This window comes from Taurulus bubalis (assembly GCF_910589615.1).
Source record: "Taurulus bubalis genome assembly, chromosome: 5".
NCBI lineage: Eukaryota > Metazoa > Chordata > Actinopteri > Perciformes > Cottidae > Taurulus > Taurulus bubalis.
In genome coordinates this window covers 11,897,192-11,924,437 of record NC_136593.1, presented here as the reverse complement: position 1 = coordinate 11,924,437, position 27,246 = coordinate 11,897,192, and the positions used below count along the sequence as shown (strand labels likewise).

General features: G+C 39.7%; 1 protein-coding gene across 1 annotated transcript; it reads left to right on the top strand.

Moving 5' to 3' along the window:
• The first annotated feature begins 14,307 nt into the window (after positions 1 to 14,307).
• Positions 14,308 to 24,598, top strand: mmel1 (membrane metallo-endopeptidase-like 1). The gene is made up of 23 exons (XM_079217645.1): positions 14,308 to 14,473; positions 14,905 to 14,949; positions 15,277 to 15,336; positions 15,503 to 15,664; positions 15,768 to 15,848; positions 16,606 to 16,701; positions 17,590 to 17,708; positions 18,086 to 18,151; positions 18,524 to 18,658; positions 18,910 to 18,999; positions 19,669 to 19,805; positions 19,911 to 20,004; positions 20,108 to 20,236; positions 20,718 to 20,816; positions 20,903 to 20,986; positions 21,078 to 21,181; positions 21,566 to 21,624; positions 21,757 to 21,876; positions 22,018 to 22,151; positions 22,267 to 22,332; positions 22,474 to 22,569; positions 23,096 to 23,172; positions 24,466 to 24,598. The coding sequence occupies exons 1-23, from the start codon at positions 14,317 to 14,319 to the stop codon at positions 24,563 to 24,565; spliced, it is 2,310 nt and encodes a 769-aa protein (XP_079073771.1). The 5' UTR covers positions 14,308 to 14,316; the 3' UTR covers positions 24,566 to 24,598.
• The last annotated feature ends 2,648 nt before the right edge of the window (positions 24,599 to 27,246 follow it).

The following is a 27,246-nucleotide window of genomic DNA, read 5'->3' as shown; positions in this document are numbered from 1 at the left end:
TTTTTAATAAATAGCACGTTTAAAAGCACGTTCATCTAGCTAACTAAGAGGGAAACCAAAAATCCTTACGTTTCCTACTCTTTTGTGATTTAAACCAGAGTCCATCACCAGCTTCATAACAACGCGTTGACAACAATGATGTGATTGGCTAGGAAGTTCCTACCCAGCATGCCTTGCAACCGTCTGAGGTTTTATCCTAAAGGGACAGACACATATTTGGAGTTAAGCGGCAGGACCTGTTGTTGAACAACAGAGGGCGCTGTTTATTTAACTAGTGACACTGGGCACCGTTGATGGTGCAGACAATGCAGGTTAGTTATTAAAGAAATACCACATTGTAAATCATACTCTATTCAAGCAGTCGTCTGGTGATGTTCTATATTTTTCTTATTGTCTTCTAATTCCAACATTGATTAAAGTATTGCGTATGTGGCCAAAACCTGATATAGTTTATATCTCTATACCGCAGTTTTGTCCAGGAACCATTCAAATTGGCAATGTGGTTTACATTTTGTGTTTGAGCCAATGGATTTGGGACTGAATGCCACATAAAGACACATAGACGAAGTCAATGTTGGTTTTGGTTCTTTGATTGGATTTGTTGACAATAACAAAAATATAGTACATTTACCCCTATTGTTTACTGCTTTAAGTAAGGTCCTGCATTCAAGAAAAGTTGTCAGATCACAGCGTAAATTAACAGATTACATCTGATGATTATGCTTTTTGTAGTAAAATCTGAATCTGCAGAGCTAAAAACAACTGTTAAGGAAATGCAGTGGAATACAAAGTAGGCTACAATATTTTCCTCTTAAATATAGAGACAAGAGGATCAAGTACCTTTTATTTTAAGTATAGCTTGCTTCAATGTAAATGACGACTTAGTCAATTACGTAACACTATTTGATATTAAGGAGAGTTGCTAAGTCTCTGCACAAAATTGCATTGTTTATTTCTCATGGCAGGTTAAAATGAATTCACAAAGCATTTTTCAACAAATAAATCTAATTTATAACTGAAGCAAAATAGTTAAATACTGTAATTCAGACCCGAACCCAAGGGAATAAAACAGAACAAGACGGTGAAGCAAAAACAAGCCTTCAAAGCTACAGTTGAGCCTAAACAGCACCACTGCAGACGACGAAATAACGGGAACAAAATAGAAAACCATATTAGGCAGAAAGAAGGACTGAACTTCAGGCCAGAAGGTCCAAAGAGGAAACTCCTACAAGGACATCTTCAAGAGGTGCCCGTATAAAGTAATGAACCCAGGAGTAACGTGACAGTGTGAGTGGACATCTGCTCAACCAGGTTTACATGATCAGTTGAGCTTAACACTTTAAAGAGCAATGAGAAATAAGTATTTCAATTCATACTTGCTCAGAGATATACAGTAACGACAAATTATATGTTATCCACCATCAGAAGGCAAATGCCACTATGTCTGCACATTGTTAGAAAGCTACTAAAATCCTCTTCAGGGTCTGCTGCCTCCTCTTGGGGAGGAAGGGCAAATGTCATGTGATAGGGAACTTCAATTTGAACATCTTGAAATGTCAGGTGAGGAGTTTACCAATCCCCTATGTGCACACACCTTTAAATGACAGCAGGTCATAGACAGTGGCACTGAAATTACATTTTAACTTTTGTCAGTGCAGCCTTCTTGAAGTTTACAGTCAGTGGCCACTCTATGATTAGGTACACCGGTAAAATCCTACCTACAAAAATCATAATATTCAGTTACGATTGACAAGGTCAGAGAGATGTTGTTTCCAGCCATAACAGCTTGTGGGTCCTGTTTTTACCTTTAAATCTGTGTGTGTGTGTGTGTGTGTGTGTGTGTGTGTGTGTGTGTGTGTGTGTGTGTGTGCGCGTGTGTGTGTGTGTGTGTGTGTGTGTGTGTGTGTCGTCATGGTTAAATGTGGTCCTGAATGCACACACTGTAGTTGGAACTACCACAGAGGCGAATTTTAGAACTTTGTTATGTGTTTATATGTGTACAGATTTGGCAGCCGCGATTTAGCGTCACAACCGTGCAACATGCAGTCACGAAACTTTACAGCTGTGTAGTAGAGATCAAAATGAAGGTTCAAAGATGGGTGTGGTCTAAGTGAGGTGGCTGGAAGTAGAGGGCTCGGAAGTGGGAAAGTGGCCCCTGGCCCACTTTGACGCCACAGCTGGTGAGATCTCAAGGTGGTCTCTATGTGTTTATTTTGGAGGTTGAATTGGACTACATTATATTTGGAGGTGTTATTTTATATTTTTCCCCATTATCACCCCATTAAAAACATAATTTATCGCTGATTTCCTTTATGCAAAAGGCTATTATGTTGGTTGGTGGATCGACATGTTGATTTTCTTCCCATTGTATCACCTAGAGCAGGCCTGGCCAACCCGCGGCTCCCGAGCCGCACGCGGCTCTTTACCTGGTTTCATGCGGCTCTTTGCCTGGTTTAATGGCTCTTGCGTTCATATCGAAGTTTTCTTTTTTTTTTTTTTAAATCTTTTTATTGATTTTGCAAATACTTTAAACCACTGGTGTCAAACTCAAGGCGCGACGGCTTGAAAGCCATGAAATCGCGGACCCGTTTTCAGTCTTTCGCGGACCCGTTTTCGGTCCGTCAGTACGGTCATTTTACATGAAAATAAAAAATAAAAAATCCTGTGCTTTTATTTTGAAGGGATTTTTTAATGCGGCAGAGTGCAATTTATTAAATTTCAGTCATATTGATGTAATGTGTTGTAACTATGTTACGTTATTCATTCTGGTCACATGACATCTATTCTTCTGTCCATCCGGGGAGAGGGATCCTCCTCTGTTGCTCTATGAAGGCTTCTTCCTGTTTTCCCTGTGAAAGAGTTTTTACTATCTTTATTTGGGGTGTTTTTCCTGATCTGATGTGAGGTCCCGGGACAGGATGTTTTGTTACAGATTGCACATTTTAATTTGTGATTTTGGGCTATATAAAATAAACTGAATTGAATATTCACACACTCCTCAATGCTGCACACTTTACTTGCGTGAGTTTACACATCGGACTATTTGTGATAGTTTGCTTCATTCCGTGAAAGGGAATATTTCTGTGTTTGGCATACTGTGACACTATCTCACTTTCAAACGGCGCTATATTTTCATTAAATCAAATAGAGAAGTTGTTGATGTGGCTCTTTGCGGTAACACAGTAAAAAATGTGGCTCTTAGTCTCTGACTGGTTGGCCACCTCTGACCTAGAGGACAACCTGTGCTTGTATAAATGGCGACAGTGAAACGTATTCAGCCTCTGATGGGTGGCTTGATGACATTAGCTTAGTTACATTAAACCTGTCCATCCGTGGTGGCACTAATGACACTGTTGCAGGTGCTGCGGGGTCACAGCCATAAATCGTATGCCTGATCCCCCATGGAGCAAATGGTGTGGAACTGCGTGGGCAAGCTGCTGCTTAGTATTCCAGTCATGGCTCGTTTGCATTGAGAGCTGTCCAGGCCAGTCCAGTATGATTAGTTGACCACAGTAGTGTGGAGTTGCACCCCATTATCATTAAATGGTGGCAGTCATGAAGTCATACACTCCTCCCTGTCTCTCTGATTACACCCCCACTGTTGGGCTCCGAGCAATTACTGCCTGCCGCCAGAACGCTTCATCGTTCATTAGGCACAGATAACGGACACATCAACAACAAAAACACAACACAAAGTGGATTTACTAATATTTCTATTAAACAACAAAATATCCCCTAAGATCAATTATTTTGAGAAAATAAAAAGTTGTGTTTTGGAGAAAGATGCCAAAGATTATTGAGAAGAAAAAAAATCTCATCGATAAATATTTTTCCTTTTTTATTGATATATTGTGTAGAGATGTGTCATGTGTCTCTGTGGCCTGTTTTTGTTCAGTTTAATTATATTGTATTGCCATGCCTTATATTGTACATGCATGGTACTAACTGTATACTTATTAAACTTTTTCAATAGAAGAATAGTCTGTTAGCCAGACCTAACGCTGATTTGTCATATCTACATGCAGTCTGACAGACAGAACAACGTACCAATTGATTAATCCAGAGACTATATTGTACCACACATAATATTGCCTTAAAGAATACTGTTTCTTCTACATACACATCTTATACATACAGACTTTTTTTGTAAAACAAATTTAAAGTGGAACACGTTGTTTTCACATTTAATTAAATAATAATAATAATAATACATTAAATATCTCCCTGTATCTTTAAATATTCATGACTAGTTAAAGTTAAAGTTTAAAAGAATGTATCACTTAATCATGTGACTTGACACAATCAGGAAGCAGTTCTACATCTTCCATCAGACTGGCATGAACGTGCTGACAATCACCTCAAACCAGTGAGAAGAAGTCAGACAGATTGGCAGAAGATTTCCTGTTCATGTACTCATAACTTAACCGGTACTATACTATCATATATCATTTAAAATAAATGATCCTCCTGTCCTCTGTATTTACAGGTCACAGCAACCAAACAAAATGCAGAAATAGCTCACAAAAGGAAGGCCGAAGAGCATAAGGTCATCCATCATCCATCAAAGTGTTAATTTCAGGGGAATTGATTTGAAAACACAGGTGAGACTCTCAGGTCTCCCATAGATTCACCTGACCATTTACGGGGTTGTTGTCAATAAATATCGCAGTCATTTTCTAAATATCTGATATAGGTGTCATTTATTATTTTTTGACTGAGCAGTTATATGTAGTGGTGAGGGGTGTTCAATAGGAAATGGTATTCATGCTATCAGTTAAAAACAGTCAGACTGCAGTCTTCTGTCTGGCTGTTCAATGGAAATCAATGAGCTTCATGTACTTTTGAAATTGCTTTTAAAACGTGACAATTATTTTTAGTAATATGTAAACAAGAGGGCTTCTCAACTAAAAGTGGTTGTCCTGAATTTATTCTATGATTTTCTATAAAAAAAATACTATTTAGTTTCCTCATGATAAAGTAGCTGACATTATACTACACACAGAAAACGCTGCATAGAACAGGACACAACATTACCTCCTGAATAGTACAGTGAGATCAGTATAGAGATGGGGGTTCATATCAAATCATAACTAAATCAATATTGTAAGGATTATTAGACATTGGGACTGCGTTTTTTCAGTCCTGAGTTTTTTTTCTTAAACATCGAAATCAATCCAGTTTCTAGTAGAGAACAAAAAGAAACACACTGAGAATTACAAGACAAAGCAGTGAAATTGTATTTAGGCTGAGCTATTGGTTTTGATTTACTCCAAATTAACCAACTATAAGAGATCCAAGTAAAGCACACATATTGTTTTTATTGTATACATGTTGACTTTGAAATGTACAGTATACCCACTAAAACTACACTACAATCTACACTAATCTAGAATTGAGCAATTGTCCTGGAAAACAAGAGTTTGTGGTTATACAAACCACACTGTGACGGTTCTGCAAAGAAAACGTGATATTACCACATGGTCTGCTTTTTCATCTGATCTGAAAAGTCTCTCCTGACTCCCTCGCTGAAGAGCAATTGTCCCAGTGGGAAGATGAAAAGGCAAATAATAATAACCCGGAGCCAAGGTAAACATGTGTGCGATGTGTTTGCGATGTGTGCGCGCTGTGTGCAGTGTGTGAGCTTGTGGTTCTGTCAAAAACATGGGCCATTAGTTTTCAACAGCAGCCACATCTCCCAACAAGCTTCATATATTTTCCTGGAACTAGGCATCTCCAAATAAATACTAGTTAGGTAAGATTATGACAAAGCACAACAATATCATATCAGAGAGCGAAAGACCAGACGAGGAGTCTAATGGAGAGGGAGGGGGATCTGACAGAGGGGGACCAACAGGATTGGTGAGGGAAGTGTTTTTTGCTGATAAAGAAAGGGAAAGGGTTGATTGTCCCCAGCACTCTAGAGATAGAAGTGGATGCCATTAAGATTAGAAGGATTAGACCTGCCACCTCGCTGTCCTAGCTGCTACAACCTGAGGACAGGTGGAGAGTAAAAGAACCCATCCAGGGAGTGTTTGTTGTCACGTTTCAGTGACCAAAGAGACCGATTCATGGGAATTAATGGGATGTTGTTTGGAATAAGAGCAGTCCATTTGTATTTATCACCACGAGCAACAGAAAACCACAAAATATTTTTATCAGGGGTGGAAGAAGTATTCAGATCCATCACTTAAGTAAAGTTGCAATACCACAATGTAACAGTATTCCAACAAGTCTGCCATTGAATATGTTACTGAAGTCAAAGGCTGTTTTGGGCTTCATGCACTATTAAACCTTTCTTTCAGCAAAGTTTTTATAGTTTTTATGGTCTATTATCTATCTAGGAAGCGATTATGCTGCTTTCATCACTCTCTCTTTTGTTATTATTTTAATAGTTTAACCAAGTAATTCCAGGAAAAAACTACTTGCTCTTCTTAGTGTTTCTCGGACACTAATAACATTCACAAATGGAGATCAGACTTTTAAAAAAGCTGTATGGTCCATCTACTATGGGCTTTTTTATATTGTTGCTGCAGCATCAAGTGTACTGAGAGTAGTAAGCATCAACACATGTGCACATAAAAACGTACTGACACTAATACGCGCTTAACATTTTCCCTATAGCAGGTCCTGCATAAGTAGACAAGTCTCCTTTTAAATGGCCTGTTTTTAGATGTTGTTGTTCCAAAGACTTACGCTCGGTCACGCATAGGTTTGGCCAGCAAGAGCAGAAAAAAAACAAAATGGCAGTGAAAATGTAGAGGATCAATCAGACTGTGGTTGCTCGTAATTCAACACATCACACCTGGAAACAGCGATTTAATGGCCGGCTGATTTATGGGACGAGGAAAGAGACCATGAGGTTTGCTTCAGGTCCGGTTCCTCTGAGTTAGTCAGCAGTAGGACTTCCCGTCAGGGGTTTTATGTCACTGCTGTGCTTAATGACCTGTGAGCTTCTCTGTGATTAACTGGTATATTCTCCTCCCTCGATTTACTGCATCTGTTTTAATAGGCCTCAGCCTTTGTTTAGGGGCTGAGGGAGGACAATGAATCTAACAGAACGCCACCGAGCTGACAGAGTGCGTAAGGACGACCGACGCTGTCTGGTCCCACAGACAGACTGCCTCAGCTGCCACCTGCGTCAAACAATCAATGCCTCTATTTCATCCAGCAAACCATCCTTATATAAACAAGACTCTGGCATTGTTAGTATTTGTAAGAAAAGGAAAAATGTACGATAGTATCGCCTCCTCACAATAAATAAGCGTATTGCTCAAAAACAGCCTTGGCTTAATGCTTTGCAATTAAAAACTGAAATATCCTGGGCTAGTTAAGCTGACTGCCGGTCTAATCCGACAGCATTTTACACGAGTCATAATTGACATGTAGTGAGAATGTAAAGCAGTGATTAATACTATTGTCAAGCCGCAAGCTACACAATTGTCATTTCAGGCAAAAGCAAAAGCAGTAGCAAAGAAAAACTGTGTTAAATACTGATGAATTAATCTGGCTACGAATATGAACACAGCATTTTCATATCTAGGTCTTCTGTTGGAACCAGTGAAAAGAGCCATTTGGTCTATGTTGAGCAGCCTATAATTTGATATCATTGTTCGTTATGAAACAGTTTTTACCGAAATCTAAAAACTGTCATCCAACAACAACATTCGTCTCTCCTGTTTCCAAGAACACACAACATTTTCTGCCACAGGCTTTTAGCAAAGTTGAGCAGCCCTCTCCATCAAATATGTATAGTGGCATTCATCAACAATTCCCTAATTAAAAAGCTTTCAAGCTTGTTTATCAAATCTACCAATCATAGAGGCAGTCCAGTATTTGTTTATGGCATATATGAGAACAAACATACCCTTACAGCAAATAAATCTCCAATAATCGAATATGAAGTTCCCTACTTAAAACACAATTAGACTCTTGTAATTAGAATATTGCAAAAACAGAGGGTACTGTCTGCACTTGAGTATATATAACATGCAATATCCAGACTGGAAACTGAAGGAAAGATTTGATGTTTGCCAGCAGCTTGTTTGATGTGAGGTAATGACAAAATGAAACAAGCAACACATGTGCTGATAATGATGCAACAAAGAGCAGAAAGCCCAAAACACCACTGGCAGAAAGCAAAAGGTTGTGACTGCTGGAAATGTGAGAAAAATCTTAACCAGCACAGTATCGTTCGGAAAGGAAAAAGGCAAAGAAAGAACACTAAAGCGACCAACCCTTTTAAAGCACTGATTTTAATTTACTTTGAATGAATTAAGTAGAAATACATTAGTCTGAACAGATGCTGTCCTGAGAACTGAGTTTAAAATAAAGCAGCTTTCAGAAGCATAAATCAGACATTTTACTTGAATTTCATGGCTCCTTACAGCAGTCACATGGACAGGTGTATGCGTCTCCTGTTTGCAGTGTGCCAACTGACATGCTTGCAGGATGACTTCACTGCTCAGAGGGACATAAAGTTGACATAAACCTGTTATGCTTGATTACATGTGCTCTATTGGCCTTTTCTGATTCCTGTGAGTACATCTCTCCCCAGAGGGACAACATATGGACCTTAAGCTGTCATTGAAGACGGTGCTCATATGTGACACAATATGACTTACCTTAGAAGATGAGCCCAAATATTTTTTGAATATGATGCACACTTTATTTAAAACCTACACTGCTAGAATGTTGTATTTCGAGTGAGTATTTTGATTTATTGTGGGACCTTTTGTGAGCTGCAGAATTATTAAACAAAGTGATTCTCTTTGACAGCAAAATAGGGCTTGTTCCAAGATTCAAATGTATGTTTTCGGTCACTGTATTCAAGGGAATTACAGACCATAATGCAGATGAAGTTATGAGAAGGCAGGGAGCGTTTAAATGAAAGTCTTGAAATTAGACTTTTTTTTTTTACAAAACATATATGCCAACACTATATTCCTGTGTAAACAAGCTAAAAGCATCAATGAAAGGCACGCCTTGAAGGTGCAAGCTTCAATGAGCAAACAATTCGGCCTGGTTTGATCACCCGGTTTGCACCTGACTGCAAAAAAAAAGTACCTTAGTCTGAAGTTACAATCTTTACCATTGACAACGAGGTAGAAACTATACTATAACTAAGAGACAAAGAAGACAATCCTGCAACTGACCAGGGAAAGACACAAACTAAATACACCGGGAAGGCGGGCAAAGAGGCACAGGTGGAAACAATGAGGGCGGGGCTTTACAATCACACAGGGGAAAGGCACAGGAGGAGGGAGGAGTCTGGAACGAGAACAGGTGAAGGGAATAAACAATCAGGAAACACTGGGGTTACACTGTTCCCTTGTTAGGGACCAAGCAAAAAAGGACTAAGTTGCATATGACACCAACATTTAACAGGTATGTTTTTTTCTTCCACTTTTATCTAGACATCTGCTGGATATTGTCTCTCCCCATGGATGGCTTAACTGGGTTCTGGGGACACATTGGCCTTCTTGTCCACACACATAGTAAATGAGGGTTCTGCTAAATGCTTTTGGAGCCTTTTAGGTGCGGATGTCGCTCTTACAGGAGACTAACCCACACTCAGATCCAGTCTCGGGTCATGTTGGTCTGAGACGGGATTCTGGCTGTCCTTCTTCCAGCCTACGACAGTTTTTTTTTTTCCTCAAGCACCCACAAATGCATAAGCCCAGGAGGCAGCTTCTGCTGCAGTCTGTGGGTTTCTCAATCCAAACCTGAAGTTCCACACGACTTTGAAAAACAGGCTCATTTTGTCAAAACACAACACGCACACGACACAACCACACGCATGTAGCAGAACTTGAAAAATTAAACACTTTTCTATTCACTTAACTATTCAAAATACAGTAAAACACAAACATGTGGCAAAACACACAAAGGCAGGAAGTTAAGTCATCTGAAATTAGAGGGGAGGTGTGTAACAAAATAAAACAGGAAACACTGAATTCTGGAATAAATGACTAAAACCTCAAAAAGAACAATATTTTTGGTTATTTTCACACCTCCACCTGGATATTTACTTACTAATTCTAAACCTTAAGGACGTGTATATAACTTCTCAATTTCCGTCACTTGGTGACCCTGAACATCAAATCCAGGATTCAAGACATCATGGTAGAAAATCCTATTGCACATCACACAATGACTATGTGAGCTGAAACCTCCTCCCTGCTAAATAAAATCTATGAATAAATTATGAACTCTGTCGCTAACCTCAACTCCCCGCCGTGTTGCACTCCATCAGTCCTGTTGTTGTTAAATGTCTGCAAGCTTCTTCACACATTTCTGCGACATTAATCGTCAATAAATGTAATAATGCTGCATGTGCATTGGTGTGAGAATGTGTTGGCATGTGAGCAACAAAAAGGATCTTTATCGTACTAAATGCACATTCTATTTTGGGTTTGTTCCACTACATAATTTGTTGACTCTCATCTTATCTCTTATCATCAGCTACCTGAACAACTGAGCGTCAGCTAAGCACACTCTTCCTTTTTATTATCAGCTAATCAGTGTGGTTAATCAGGCTGATAATGAGCCTTGGCGCCATGCCATTTCAATCTGACACCAGGCCAGGGTTCAGATCCCCACCATGAAACACCGCGGGCATCAGAGATCTCCCTGAAGACGGCTCTTCCTGGATGTGAGCGGAGAGAGGGAGGACAAGGGCAACAGTGACGAGTGGTGCTTGTTCATGATAACAGGAGGATTTAACTCCACAATTTATTATGGCTGCACGGATGGTAAATACAGCTGAAAAGGATTAGGAACTCTGTTACTATTATCCGTCTACAGAGATTGTCTTATCTCTCTGCAAGATTTCCAGAATTTTCCTCTCCTCTCAGCAGCTTTGGAGACTCCACAGGGAGAAAAAGAGGAATTGATGCTCACTGGAACACATCATGTTGACCCTTCAGCACAAATCATAATCCACCTCAACCCCACATAACACACACAGTCCCAACATGTACTTGAATCGAAAACAATCCAGTAGCCTTCTATCACCTCCCATCTGCCTCCCCGCCCTCCCTCCTTCCATCTCTTGCTCTCCCTCTGTCTCTGCAGCCTCACTCATACCCTGAGCAGCACACTGAGCTGGATAACGTCTCTTTCAACCCGCAGCACAGACTCATTTCTCTACACACCAGCTCTGAGTGGATGCTCAGCAGGGGTGTTTGAGATATTAGCTCGCTGTGGGGGGCAACGGCTCAGGGACTTCTACCATCCACCTACCGAGGTAAGACTCTGGATCCTTGAGATTACATTCCTGCTTGCTGCCAAGCACCAAAGTGAAGGCGGTTAAAGTTAGCCACCTGAAACTGCGCTGAATAACAGAAAGTGCTTTGGCAGTCTGACCTGAGAGTTAATCCTTCTTGTTGTTTGGAGCGGTAAGTTTAGAGAACAGTACCAGTCACTGAATGTAATCTCAATGTGCTTAAGATGAGGAGAACTGAAAACATTTAGTTCAGATTGGTCTCACTTTCAGAAAATGGATTTGATTTTGACTCACTGAACCTCTGCCCTGTTAGATTACACCATGCCAATGCTTTGTTTCATGCTTCATAGAATGTGCTTTCCTTACTTGTCTTGTTGAGACATATTTTGAAAATTGTTATTCGAGGTCAGTTTCTCAGTGCATGAACAAGCACATTTTTAACACAGAATCCTTGATCCTGTGTCACTGATCGGATCAGTAGCTTTCTTGCATTGATGCTCCTTTCACTGTTGACAGGGTTAGGTAGTAACATACCCAAGGGAGCGGATCTCCTGTTTACATGTATTAGTACACAAACAGTCAGTAGTACTAGGTAGTAACAGTACCCAAAGGAGCGGATCTCCTGTTTACATGATTGTGTTTCTTAAATCTGTCCAACTGCCTGTATTAATGCATAAAGGCCATAGGCGTTCTCATGATCTTCTAGATGTCGGTTGCCCAAGTTAAGACATTTCTTCTGGGGACTATTGATGAAGTAAATTTGAAACCAATATTTTATATTGAATCAGTGTTGCGCATGCTCACACTTAGCAAGTGCTCACACAGATAAAAATGAACTAGTTCAGTTTACAATTGAAAATGTTGACCTAAGTTTACGTTCAATTCTTCCAATATTTTTGCTTTACCGTTAAATTAGTCAGAATTTTTTTTTCAGCATCTGGTCCCACACCACCAGGCTCAGGGACAGCTTCATACCACAGAACGTTTACTGTCACTGTACCTCAAACACATTTCTGGATATATATATATCCAGAAATTAGTTCAAAGTCAACTTATATAAGTTAATGATAATACTTTATTTATACAGCATGTTTGCAACAATGTGACAAAGTTCTTTAAAAAAATATAAGGAAATATAAAATAAACATAAAAGAATAAAACAATGCATCATCAGATAAAAAGACATATTACTATAATACTATATTTTATATTTTAGTCTGTAATGTTTTGTATTCTATATTTGTTGTATTATCTCCTTAACTAACACAATGGCATAATCAGTAGCATTAGTGCATTATTGATACACCAATAATACTGATAATAATAATAATGATGTCACAAATGCTATGATGTATTATTATTGTCTGTGTTTTGCTATATTAAAATGGATCTGCACTCCAAATAACTCCATTGAGAAGTACTATAATGTTTAGCATTTTCTAAAACTACTTTGCTTCACCTCTCCTGGATATTTATTTCTCTTCCTATTGGACACAATATTGACACAGTAGACTGCACATTATTGCTCAGTTCTCCAGCATGTGAAGCCTGACTTTAATGCAGTCGAACAGGATTTTGCCTCAGAGACCGTTTCTGTGCAGCCTGATGCTGAGGATGTCTGTGAAGCTCTAACAAGCCCCTGCTTGCTCTTCATCACTGTAGTGCCAGATATGTGCCCATGAGTATTCATCAGGAAGGGCTAATGGGGCACAGCAGTGTGAACCTCAGATTTACAGCCCGGCCCCTGTCAGGCCTAATGATAGGGCAATGGGGCTGGTTATGGAGAAACAGGTGCTGCAGAGTGAATAGATGCAAAGCAATGCCGCTGAAAGCCACTGGTGATTGTCATTTTGTCCCCTGCACAAATGCTCATTTGCGATATTGTGTTCACACATACATAATTATTGTGCACAGAAATTAGCTCTCTTGAAGTAAGCTTATGGCTAGATGCCTGGTATGTGTGTGTGGAGCAAACATTTCAAACAATAGTCAATGAAAGTAGGTTTAATGGTTCATTTACTGTTCCCAAAATTGTTTCCAGATGAAATGTCACATTCAATACACAACAACTCTTTATTCATATTAACAACAGATGGAGCTCAATGATAAAGTGAGACAGTATGTCCTGAATGAACTGAGTGAGAGATTTAACAAATACATTGTTTACTTAGATAACAACATATATAAAGACAGCTACTAAAGTACCTTTACAAAATTGACAATACTAGTAATACTCATATTGACCTACTGCACAGGTCTTCTTGTTGTTAGAAAAAAACTATACTTGACTTGTGTATCTCACAAATATACAAATATAGTTGTGACGCCTGACGACATGAGACATGGACTGTGTTTCTTTAATTTTTCACAGATTGTTTCATTTAAAGGATTTTGAGACAACATGAGGAGCTAAACGTATCCAATATTTGTTATGACAAAGGTAAAAATAAACATTTGGTATCATATCAATGTTATTGACCTTTAAAATAATGTTGGACCCCCAGGTTGGGAACCAATGACTGAAGGGGTCCTGAGCAGCAAAATAAAGCAAATAGGAAGACGATACAATCATTGTGTCATCTCCGTCTGAATCTCTCACTTCCTTTTGAATTTTTCTCACATAAAGGTACCATTGATGGAAAATAAATACATTAGAGGGAATGTAGACCCAAAGGCCAATTATGTTGAATAAACAGTCTAACAAACTAGTAATGAAAAACGTATACAATGAACATATTACATTACTTAAAAGAATAACACGTAGAGTGACAAACTGTTTTAGTGCAACGAGCTAAGAACTGTTTCACAACTCCTGTCAGTGAAGTTGTTGTAGGTGTTCAGCAGATGAAGCTCACTCACTGCAGGTCAGCTGGCACAGTTTACTGATGGATCACTGCACAGCCCACACACACACACACACACACACACACACACACACACACACACACACACACACACACACATATACACACACACACATATACACACACACACACACACACACACACACACACACACACACACAGCTCTGTGCCTGGACCATCCCACACTCCAACGGTGTCTTTCCCTCAGAGCCGTCAGTGAGGAGGAATATGGGCAAATCCGAAAGTCAAATGGATATCATGGAGAAATCAAGTAAACCAGGAAAGCGTCGTTGGACTTTTGCAGAAATCGGTCTGTCCGTGCTGCTGCTGTTGGTCAGTTGTGCCTTGGCCGGGCTGGTAGTCCTCTACACTTCGATTGTGAAAGGTAATGGCTCTGTCAGGCTTGATGTGGAAAGATCCAGATATTACAGATGGCAGCAGTAATGACACAGCAGCGTCTCTCTGCTCTGTTTGTTGTGTAACTGCAAGCTGACATTGACACAGGAATTTATCCTGACCCTAGAAATGCATTCAGTTATGACCATGGCATTGCTTTATGCAATATGCTGATGCTCATATGTCATCTGTTAAAGGTTAATGTCAGTAACCAGAATAAGCAAAATAAGCCTAATAATATCATACTCTACACACAGGTAGGGAATTGTTACTCTTTTCTGGAGTTTTGTTTGTTAGAATAGATCCTTTGTGTTCTTGTGTAGTGATTTAGTTTCTCTTGTTTTAATTTTACATTTACAATAAAGTCCTCCTGACTGGTTGTAATGTTGTCCAAAAATATGTTTCTTCCAACCAATTCAGAACAATCTAACAAGACGAGTGTGTCGAGGAGCTCAACAAGTGAAGGTGAGTGTCGATCGCTTTACGCTTGGAATCTGAACACGAGAAGCACTGAGGGATAAGTGGGTTAGCAGGTGTCATATTGGAGCCTGCACCTCTGATAGTCACTGTAACACTGTAATTCCCTTCGATGCCTGATCAGCAGTGCCACACAAAAGTGAGAGAACAGAGTCACTGCTGACATTGCCCTTCACACACACAGACACAGACTACACCATTGATCGAGACCATTTAGAATGAGCTTTTTCTTCTTTTTGAACTTGTCTCATTTGGTGTGTAGTTTGTCAAAAAACCTGCATGCTTTCTCATAAATGTTGACACTGATTTCTCCAGGCCAGCTGTTTCACTCCAACCTCAACAGCGTGTGCACAACTGCAGACTGTGTTACTGCCGGTGAGGGGAACTGTTTTTTCTTCGTTCATCCTGCTGTGTCATTTTGCAAACAATGTCAACCCCCCCCCCCCCCCCCCCCCCATCACTGCAGAAAAGTTGACCAAATGTGGATCTTCATAATTTTGTCTCTTTCTCTCTCCCCTCTTGTATCTGTGATACTTAAAAGCTGCTCGGCTACTGCGCAACATGGATGATTCTGTGAAGCCTTGCGATAATTTTTACCAGTATGCTTGCGGGGGATGGCTGGAGACACATGTTATCCCAGAAACGAGTTCCCGCCACAGCGTCTTTGACATTTTGAGGGACAAGCTGGAGATTGTCCTCAAAGGTCAGCGGGGTCTGACCTTTGGTGGTCAGTGGGCTGGAGCATTCAGAGCTATGCGTGGGCTTCATTCAGAGATGACATGTCTGCTTGTGTTTTGTTGTTGCAGGTGTTCTTGAGACAGCGAATGAAAAGGACAGAAATGCCATCAAGAAGGCCAAAGTCCTTTACAACTCCTGCATGAATGAGAGTAAGATTATCTTGTCTAAAAATGGGTGTTTTACCGCTATAAGCAGGCAAGAAAACTTAAACATAAACAGTGTGTTTTTCCTCAGCCAGGATTTCTGCAGGGTTCAACAAGATAAATCTAAGACTTGTTAAGCTCTTTTTAATTCCATTTAGAATGTAATACCTGTTTTAAGATCATACTGGCTAAAGTAGGAAAGTGTAATGGTTAAACCAGTATTAAATATGATATTACGTTTTTTCAGTACTTAATATCGAAGTATATGAGATTCATTATTAACTATATATATATATATATATATATATTATTCAATTGATGCAACCTGGACATATATGAGGTGCATCGAAATGGATAAATGGATTAATTAAAAAGGATTTATCAATTTAAGTTAAGTTTTTGCTGAAATGCTAAAACAATTGTCATTTATAGGACGCTGCCTCTGAAGCTTGCAGTAATGACAGTATTTGACTGATGTTGCCAACTGAAACCTTTTTTGGAATTAAAAAAATACGTCTCAAGACTTACAAATAGAACGGTCCAGTTGTCAAGGGAATTTAGATGTTCTAATTTTCCTTTGAGGACTTTTTGTCCGTGTTGGTTCAAAGGTTCATATTTAAAGTGTATTCTTGAGATGGGATTGTTTTTGTTAACTGCTAAGTAAAAATTAAACATGATTAAAACACAACGAGGCATGTTGTCCTACAGAATGAGCAGACGACAGTGTTATTATGTTTTATACGTTGCGGTTTCTCACCTTCAGGCCTCATAGAGCAGCGTGACTCCCAGCCCCTCCTGGAGCTCATCGAGAGTATCGGAGACTGGCCTGTGGCGTCAGATGCCTGGACCGCCACTACAGGTATAGAAACACACTCTGATCAACGTCTGCAGCTTGCATCCACACAAACAGGCGCTCAGGCCCTGCTTTCTCCTCCCACTGCCCCTGGGATGCCCCTCCTCTCTACCTCCTTCTGCTTAATGGATCGTGGCTATCTGGATCATGGACCATGCCTACTACTCATTATATAAATAATTTCTGTCACATTCATTAATGTGCTGTAACTCCGTTACATTATTCATTCTGGCCACATGACATCTATTGCTTCTGTCCATCCGGGGAGAGGGATCCTCCTCTGTTGATCTCCCTCAGGTTTATTCCCCTTTTTTTTCCCTGTGAAAGGGTTTTTACTATCTTTATTGGGGAAGTTTTTCCTGATCCGATGTGAGGTCCCGGGATAGGGGTGTCATGTGTACAGATTGTAAAGCCCACCGAGGCAAACTTGTATTTGTGATGTTGGGCTATATAAAATAAACTGAATTGAATTGAATGTTCCCACTCAATAACATGTGCTCACGCAGAGCTTGTGCAGCTATATTTGCACGGAATTGCTGAATGTGAGCTTTGTTGCTGGGATCAAGGGGCCAGCCGGTCGGCCTGAACAGTCATGTGTGGCATTCAGGAGTAGGAAGAGGAGCAGGTCCCCACTCAGGATTGTGAAGGATGCTTTAAATAGTCCACACATCCCTTCCCCAGGCTCCTGGCTCTTGCCACTTTAATTAAATGTAATCATGGACGGTGGCTCAGACATAATTAACCACACATTGCTGCATTTGCACAGATTTTTACAGAGAGCCCAGTTAAATGGGCAGCCGAGGCAAAGAGGGAGCCTCATTTTTGCATCCTGCTACATTGAATTATTCTTTACAGCTGTTTGAATTAAGAGCCATTATTATTGTGCACTTGCAGAGGAAGCGTGGAGCCTCGAGGACACGCTGGCAAAGCTTACTGCTCGTTACCACAAGAAAGTTCTGCTGGACATGTACGTGTGGACGGACGACCAGGACTCTCGGCGCCACATCATTTATGTAAGATCACAAAGAACAAATAACAGACATAATGTCATTATACAGTAATTTCCCTTCCCTGCCTGTGGCAGTCAGCGCACACCCATTCATTACACTATGTAAATCTTTAAGACGGGTATACAGGATGCACTGTACTATATAAACTACAGGGACCTTGTTCATGGCAACGAAGTAACATCCAGCACAACATGGTGACTCATCGATGTGTTTTTAAAGGCTTTACACTCTCAGATAATTCTTTCTTGTGAAATCTGTTCATCATTGGTTTTGGTCATTTCATGGGCCTTATTAACACTATACAAAATATAGACTATTGACATGTATATCCCTTAATAAAACCAAAATACTTAATTGTTATTCTTGGCTGCTTTGATTAGATTGATCAACCAGGACTTGGCATGCCATCAAGAGACTATTACTTCAATGATGGAAACTACAAAAAGGTGAGGCCTTCAACAATCAGTTCACCCAAATCTTTTTTGACTTGTTATTTGGGTTTTATTTTTCATGGTTTTGAGATATCCTCTACAGGGCAATACATTAAGGTATTTTGTCTGTGGTGTTAAAAGCATTAAAGAACGACAGGCCTACTATAAAGGCCTACTATAAAAACTAATAATAATAATAAACTGTCCTCAGTCACATCTTAATCATCTCTGGTTTTAGTAGTCTCTGGAGTATCCTTAGTAAACAGTTTATTTTTAGAAAATAATATTTAAGTGGTAAAAATATAATTCCATTCATCCCTAATATTCAAACCAAAACCTTGATTTTGTTGAGGAAATACAATTAATTAGCTTGTAATTGCACCATAGGTTCGAGAGGCCTACCTACATTTCATGGTTTCTATCGCGAAGATTACCCGAGAGGACAGGAACTTGACTCAGGATGATAACCGTGTGTGGGAGGAAATGACACAAGTGCTGGAGCTGGAGACAGACATCGCCAATGTGAGTGCCAGCCACTACAGGAAAATTAATATTTACAAATGAAAAATGAGTACCTCCTCTCTGCTTCCAGTAAATTAACAAACCGGGCTACATTTAGTGTGGACACAGGAGATCAGCCATGCTTATAACAATGTATTTTGTCCATGTCTGGCAAGTGGAGCAGGGCGATTTGAGACACTGCTGATGAAAGGAGAGCAAAATGTGAATATATTTTATTTATAGAAGGCTTCTTTCTTCTTGATGCTGGACAGGCCACATCACCAGCAGAGGAGCGCCAAGATGTCACTGTTCTCTACTACAAGACGACACTTGGAGCGCTGCAGAGCACATTCAGCTTTAACGTATGTAGGATTTCACTTATTTATTGTGCATTACATAAAGTGCAATCAACTTCTTACAGATGGTAATTCATGGTGCCACTAGAAGGCTCGCTGTGGATGTGTCGTTGATGTCGACACATTAAATGTTGATAATGTTCTAATACATATTATGATAATATGTGTCAGACTCTAAGTCCATTGTTGTTGGTTGTGTTTTAGCAGTCACCAGCCTTGATTAAGACGAGACAGGTATTCATAGTCTGGCATTAACAGAAATGTTAAAATAGGAACAAAAAAATAGAACATTGAATTATATTTACAATTGGTTTTTTTTAAGAAGAAGACAAGGTACAAAGTATAATAGACACACCTCACGTCAGTGTTCAAGATGCATATATCAATAAAATATATGAAAATAAAGGTTAGCTCTACCTTTTGACTGGTTCCTTCTTGTGTTTTGTTAAAAAGAGGTAGCTGATTCTATTCAATGGCACAACATACTGCCGACAGAAACTGATTTATAGAGATGGAATTAAGTTGCACTGGCTGTGGTGTCATTCCCCCACCTCTATGAAATAGATAGAAAAGTAGCTGGGAACACTTCCATTAAAACATATTTATCTGTATGGTTTATTATTATTATTTGAACCATATTTAACACGAAAATGTCTCCTACCTTTTGTTTTCCAGGGTTTTAACTGGACACAATTTATTCAAGGCGTGCTGTCCAGTGTGTCCGTTGAGGTGCAGCGAGAGGAGGAGGTAGTGGTTTACAGCTCCCCTTACCTTGAGAAGATGAACGACGTTCTCTCCAAACACAGTGTCAGGTCAGTCCAAGAGAGTTATGCAAACAGGAGTCCATGAAAATATAATTATCACAGAATAGCTACAATTCAGCACAACACTTAGACAAAAAACATTTATGTTTGCAGAACTATGCAGAACTACCTCACCTGGCAGCTCATCATGGACAGAGTTAATAGCTTAAGTCGCCGTTTCAAAGATGCCAGAGCCCGTTACAGAAAGGTGAGCCGAGCGTGATGTTTGAGAGCGGCACACATTAAAATGAGCTTGTTCAAAAAAATAATTATAATGTGTTGACGGTCCGTTTGCATGTCTGTATGGTCAGACTCTCTATGGGACCACTGTGGAGGATGCTTGGTGGCGAGAATGTGTCCGTTATGTCCAGAGCAGCATGGAGAACGCAGTTGGAGCTTTGTATGTGCGTGAAACCTTTGCTGGTGAAAGTAAACAAATGGTAGGTCCTTCTGGTCTGTAACATTAGCTTCCTTTAGAGCATGGAAATCAGTTAGCACCACAGAGGCAGTTTACGTCAAACTATAAATCCAAGCTGTAACTGTCCCATGCTGCATTGCCATTAGCAATTCCTGGAATTATGTGCAGTATGTGCCACTAAATCAAGAACATTGATTCAGAATAATTTGTCTGCCACAGTAATTGTTAACACTTTTGTGCTCTTTGACATTAAGTGCACTTTTGTAACATTAAATGCAGGTTTCTGCTTTTCACACCCAACTGTAACATATGATAATGGTGATGACATCCCAATTCCAATCATTACAAATGGATTGTCTTCCCCATTTGCATTTTGTGCTCATACAGTATTCATTATGTAGCGTGAACACAATCTATTTGTTTACAAAATGCATTGCATTGTCTGGGACCCCATAAATATGACATTTTGTTTCTGAATGGGATTATGATGACAACGTTCTCAGGTCAGTGACCTTATTGGTAAGATCCAGAAAGCGTATGTGGAAACACTGGAGGAGTTAAGCTGGATGGATTCTCCCTCAAAGGAGAAGGCAAGAGAGAAGGTAAAGTACACAGCTACGCAGAGAAAATAAGGATGTATCTCTAGATGTTTCACATTATCATAATTATTGTTCTGCACGTTGTGTAGGCCATGGCAATCAAGGAGCATATTGGCTATCCGGATCATATTCTGCAGGAAAGCAACCAGAAGCTTGACCAGGAGTACGCTCATGTAAGTAAGAGCTGAGTCTGTTTTCAGGTCGCGCTGGAAGTAAACTGAAATATGTCACTGATCTCAGACTTTTTCCAATATCTCATTCCAGCTGAATTTTAGTGAAGAGCACTACTTTGAAAACATTATCGAGAACCTCAAGTCTGAAGCACACAAGAGTCTGAAGAAGCTCCGAGAACCAGTTGACCCTGAATTGTAAGCTGTTGATACATCTGACAGTCCAATCTGATCTTATCAGTAAAACTTGTACTCAGCTGGTGACCGTGAACGCTCAATGCTCTCCGTGAAATCTCATGACAAAATGTAACAAAACCCCCTCTTTTACATGAGGTTGATAGATTAGTCATAGTAAACAGCCTTGTTCTCAGCCAAAAGAAATGGTGCATTGAATGTCTTACAGTAACAACATAAAGGTTCTCTGTGTCTTCATCAAATAAACCCCAATGAAGACCGAACAATGAAGGTCTAAATATTTCATGGTGGAACATATGCTCTGTTCATGGATTTTACAGCACAGTGTCTTCATATAAAAATGCAGTTTCATGCACTTTTATCAATAATAAACCACTCACTCCTCAGGTGGATCATTGGCGCTGCTGTGGTGAATGCATTCTACTCACCCAACAGAAACCAGATCGGTAAGAGCTTTGCCTCTGTGGACAAATACAACTTGTTTTTTAGGGTAAAACAGTTACACCTTAGTGTAATCCTGTTTACTGTTGCCAGTGCTTATTGTGTTTTCACTCCCGTTGTTTTTGTTGTTTGTACAGTGTTCCCAGCTGGAATCCTGCAGCCGCCTTTCTTCAGTAAACATCAGCACCAGGCCCTTAACTTTGGTGGAATAGGAATGGTTATTGGACATGAGATCACACACGGATTTGATGACAACGGTGAGACATGAATGAGTCATCATGGTTATTTTTATTTTAACAGTTTAATGTGACAGTCTGCTGGTGACACAAGTTACTGCTTTTTAGATGCATCGTGTTCGGTAAACAGTACTTTACCTCATGCGTTATGTTTCCTCACAGGGCGTAATTTTGACATGGATGGTAATATGCTAAATTGGTGGAGTAATTACTCAGCTGAGCATTTTAAAGAGCAGTCCCAGTGCATGGTGCAGCAATATGGCAACTTCAACTGGAAGCTAGCGGGTGGACAAAACGTAAGTAACCAGTGACATATAATCACAGACAATGTAAACCATGTATTAAGTGACCAGCAGAATGAGTCTCTTCATGTCGGTGTTTGTGTTCTTGGTTTCGTCTGTGTGGCTGTAGGTCAGTGGAATCAGCACTTTGGGGGAGAATATTGCAGACAATGGAGGCGTTCGTCAAGCATACAAGGTTGGATGTTGCACAAAACCACAAGTTACTATTCCAGAAGTCCAAAATGTTAAGCCTGTGTGTGTGTGTGTGTGTGTGTGTGTGTGTGTGTGTGTGTGTGTGTGTGTGTGTGTGTGTGTGTGTGTGTGTGTGTGTTTACAGGCTTATCTAAAGTGGGTGGAGATGGAAGGGGAGGAGCCTCGTCTACCTGGTCTACACATGGATCACAAGCAACTTTTCTTTCTTAACTTTGCCCAAGTAAGTAAGAATAATGAGGGAATGGGGATTGTATTATTTCAGCAGACAATGATTTCTCCATCTGGATTAGAGTCAAAGTTCAGGAGGTGCATTTCTAAGTGGATGCTTGGTGCTGAGACACTGGGGCAAAGGGTCAGGGGGTGAGAGGCTGAAGCAATCCCAGAGCAAATCTGTGTGCACGCACACGCACACACACACACACACAGGGGGTGAAGAAGAGCAGGTCAGTGAAAGGGGATGTAAAGCACAAGCAGAAAACTGTGATTGACATTTAAACAGGTCAGAAGTATTCCACATTATTCTGCATTGTGATGATGAATTTTACAAGTGAGGTTGGTACATGATTAACTCGTGCCAAACATGCACTATAACATTCAAAGAATTATTAGAATCAAAGTGCTGTGCAAATGTATAGTATTAACAGGACTCTTATTTGAATTAAAATACAAAATGTGTAGCATCTTCTTTTAATGAGTGCTTTTGAAAGTAGATAACTCTCCGCTCATGTCATCACTTTTTTTCCAAGGTGTGGTGTGGTGCTTATCGGCCTGAGTATGCCAGCCAGTCCATCAAGACTGACTTTCACAGTCCCCTGGAGTACAGGTGAGCCTTAGCATGTTCATATATAAGTAGGTCTGCACGGTGGTGTAGTGGCTACTAGCACTGTCACCTCACAGCAAGATCCCCGATGGGGCCTTCTGTGTGGAGTTTGCATGTTCTCCCCGCAGCGTGGGTTCGCTGCGGGTTCTTTCTCCCACAGTCCAAAGGCATGCAGCTTGGGTTAATTGGAGGCTCTGAATTAATTGGAGGCTCTAAATGTTATATATATATATATATATATATATATATATATATATATATATATATATATATATATATATAGTAATAGGTAGTTTGATTGATTTAATTGTAAAGTACATGGTGTGGAAACTGTTGTGGTAAATTAATTTTTGTTTGGGCATTTTGTATCCAAATATGCAGTGCACATTATTAAAACTCTACATCTAATAAATAATAGTTTTACAATCATTAAAAAGAAACAGGCACTCTTTTTGTGAAGCATATGATCAGCTTGCTGCTAAATTGACTCCCTCTGGTTTAGAACTGAGAATCTGAGGGAAACTGTTATTCTCCATGCTGTGCTAAACTCAAAGACGTTCCTGTAGCTTTCATCATGTTTCAGTTTTAACATAAGATCCATATTGCTAGTTTTGGGATTTATTAAGTTCCTAACACATTTTAGAAAGACTCTGGATGGATAGAAAATACAGTATGTTTGTTTAGTTAAATCCAGCTAACCCTGAGTAAAAATAATCTTCTGTGTAAAAACGGTCGCTTTTAGGTAAAAACCCACAGATAATGATTACTCTGCAGATTCTCTTGTGTTTGGGTAAAGGCAGCAGTTTTAAGCAAAAAAACTCCAAACATGTGTTTCATACTCAATCAGCACTAAGCGGCAGCCAGACAAAGTAAGTGACAAGCTGTAGAACATAGTGGAGCATTTAGCAGCTAGAGATACTATTTTTGTATTGAGTTGGTGGAGATATAATACAGTACAGAGCTAAAAAGAGAGTGAATATTGGACTTACATTCACCAAGTGTACGGAAACACAACTATAATTTAATTCCTGCCCTCAAAGTGGCCCAAAAAAACAAACAGTTATTGTAGGTTTAAAGTCTGTGTAATGGAAAATATAAGATTTGTTTCTTAACAAATAGAATTGTGTCTGTCTCCCTGTGTGCCTGTCATTTGAGATGTGCATGAAAACACAACTCAATTGAGCATTATAATCCGCAGGTCCATTTGCTGATCCCCGGTAAAAGGACTTGAAAGCTGGACCTCATAACACATTGAAGCTTTTGCCATAATTTTGTTTGTTTTTCTTTTGTCTTTAGGGTGCTTGGATCTCTCCAGAACTTCGAAGCCTTCTCGGAAGCTTTTCAGTGCCAAAAGGGCAGTCAAATGAACCCTAAGCGGAAGTGTCGTGTCTGGTAGAACATTTTACTCTTGAGAAATGTATTTCTTGACTTGGGCAACTCAAATTAAAAGAACAAGTTGTGCTCCTTAAACCCGTAGAGACACACTGCTTATTTCCAATTAATTTGGGGATGTGATGACAGATATTTGCATAGAATAATTTATATGTCATCACAATGGATGTCATCCTAGACTATATCCTAGTTTCAAAACTTGAAGCACATACACATATAGAATATATAGAAGAAACTTGCGAAAGTATCTCCTCTAGTTTGAAGTGTTGTCTCTCGATGAGTAGGTCACTTGTTCTTTTTTTTGCTGTGTCCCACGGCAGATGACGAGTGGGTACATGAATAAAAAGGCTACATAGAAAACTAAGAGCTTGTGAAAAAGGTTAAAGCTTATACGGCTGGCTTAAATGCTTGGCCTGCCTTTCTGGAATTAATCCTTAAAGAAATCTCTCGTGCAGATCTTTGTGATTTATCCATTATTATTTGGCACAGAGCTGCCTTAGTGTCTTTCCTCTGATGTATTGTTTCCAAGAAAGTCACTTCAGAAGAAACAACAGTGAAAAAAATCTAACTCTGACTGAAGAGTATGAAACAAATGGAAGCTCTGGGCTTTGCCGAAGTAGAGCTACAATAGAATCCGTCACACTCTAAGAGTTTGTTCATTTACTGTCACATGAAACAAATTACCTAAAGACTTTAAGACTGTTAAATCTTTGCAGCTTTAACCTTAAATTAACATTCTAAGAGAGCTGCGGCTTTCAACATTTTTACACTTACAAAGTGGATAAATATAAAAAAAAATGTACAAAGCCATTAAGTACTTTTTGGAGGATCATTTTTTTTCTATGTTTCGTTATCATGTCCTGCAAATGATTGTTGCTCAGTACTCACTGCAGAAATGTATACGTATGTCATGAAAGCTTTCCTGTAAGAAACCACATTCCAGATGTTTTGAAAAATACTGGTGGCCTGCTACTTTTTTAGCTAGTGAGAAAACATTTGTTGGTGATAATGATAAAAACAAACGATGTATATCACATTATTGCATTAATAGTTACTACCAAGTTTAGATACAGGATTGGATAAACAGTAGGTTAGGTGTTGTGTGTTTGAAGCTCGCTCCCTCTCTTTTTTTTCTGCACATTCAACCTGCACATTCAACCTTTTACCAGATTTTGACTGAGAGCTCATATAAAACTGCTAACATGTGCCATTTGTCAGATGGCACTTTCCTACTTTATTGAATATTATAATGTCTGCTTGTATCATATCTGTACGTTAACATTTAAATCAACATGTGATCGATATGTAGACAAATTATTATTTCCTTCACCACACAATCTCCGAAGAAAGATACAAACAAACCGTGATAACAAGACTTTTAGCCTCTGGTAAAGCCAATTACATGCGAAGGGGGTAGAAAAGCCCCTCCCACACACACTCACACATGAACAGGCAGCAGATGAAGTGGTTTGTCCTCTGATCTCGCATTGATCAGTGCTGTGTAAGATTAAAGGATGAAGTGCAATGTGCTGAAGCGTGGTGACCGCTGGAGCCGAGCCACGAGCAGACACACACTGAAGTATGGGGCTTGTCATTAAAGAGATGGCCAGGGCCAAGACTGTTATTTTCTACCTTTATTAACAAGTAATGACAGGAGAATCAAAGCAGAGCAGAACTCATCAGAGAGGCACTGGCGGCAGGAAGCCACCGTTTTTGTGCTGAGAGCCTTTAAACACAGCAGAAAAACAAAAACACACATCCAGTTCTGAATGTTTGCTTGTCAGTAGTCTCATCAGGAGGCCTTGGTAAGCCGAACACGACTTTTAGGTCTCAACAGAGGCCGCTGAATTGAATGTGCATGATTATTTAAGCTTTACTCGACGTCTGTCTCTGTCTTTGCATATTGGAAAATGCTGTTAGCAGATAGCAGACGGAGAGGACTCAGTGATAAAAACATTTTTGTTTTTGTTTTAAGTGGTTATAGTGGGATGCCATCTTAAAGCTTGACATTTTGAGAGTTAAGCATTTGGATGAGAAAACGTATACCACTCTCATATCTGCTTTTTTTTTATATGAAGCTACAGACAGCAGATGGTTAGATTAGCTTAGCAATAGAAACATGGTCTATGGTTACTCTGCACGGCAGCTGGATTCTTGCAATGTATTAAGATCAGGTGAGAATTGGTGGATGATATATCACATAAAAATCCAACTTGTCAGGCTTCAAGTAATGCGTTCGTGTTCGGTAAGCCAGAACAAGGACCAATCAGTGTCCTCTGAGGCGCTACTGGCAGCTACGGGCTGCAAGACGACACAGAAGCAACTGTTCTCTCAAAAACAATTGTGTCTCCTAAAGAGGTTAGCGTAGATGCTGCAATAGCATCAGTTACTTCAGAACTGGAGAATATGTCTTTATTGGAAAAGAATGAATCAAAGAATGGAGCTGAAGGCTTTTCTTAATGGGAAATATATTTTCCGCTCTTCAGTTTCCAATGATGGCCTCTCGGATGGTTCTGTGTAAAAAACAACCTGATGAACCAGAACAGAAACTTTAGATTTTGGTATTGAAAAAATAATGAATGAAAAAAAAGGAAATGGTGGCATTGAAATACTTTTTAAAATTGTTTTGAGAACCTAACACCTGTTCCAGCTGCCAAACCATCATAACGCCGGTAAAAGTAAACA

Bases quoted from the DNA above. Each gene is read 5' to 3' on its own strand.
- mmel1 (XM_079217645.1), top strand. From the start codon at position 14,317: ATGGGCAAATCCGAAAGTCAAATGGATATCATGGAGAAATCAAGTAAA. The intron at 15,337-15,502 runs GTGAGGGGAACT...GATACTTAAAAG, and splicing joins TGCAGACTGTGTTACTGCCG to CTGCTCGGCTACTGCGCAAC. The intron at 20,817-20,902 runs GTAAAGTACACA...CACGTTGTGTAG, and splicing joins AGGAGAAGGCAAGAGAGAAG to GCCATGGCAATCAAGGAGCA.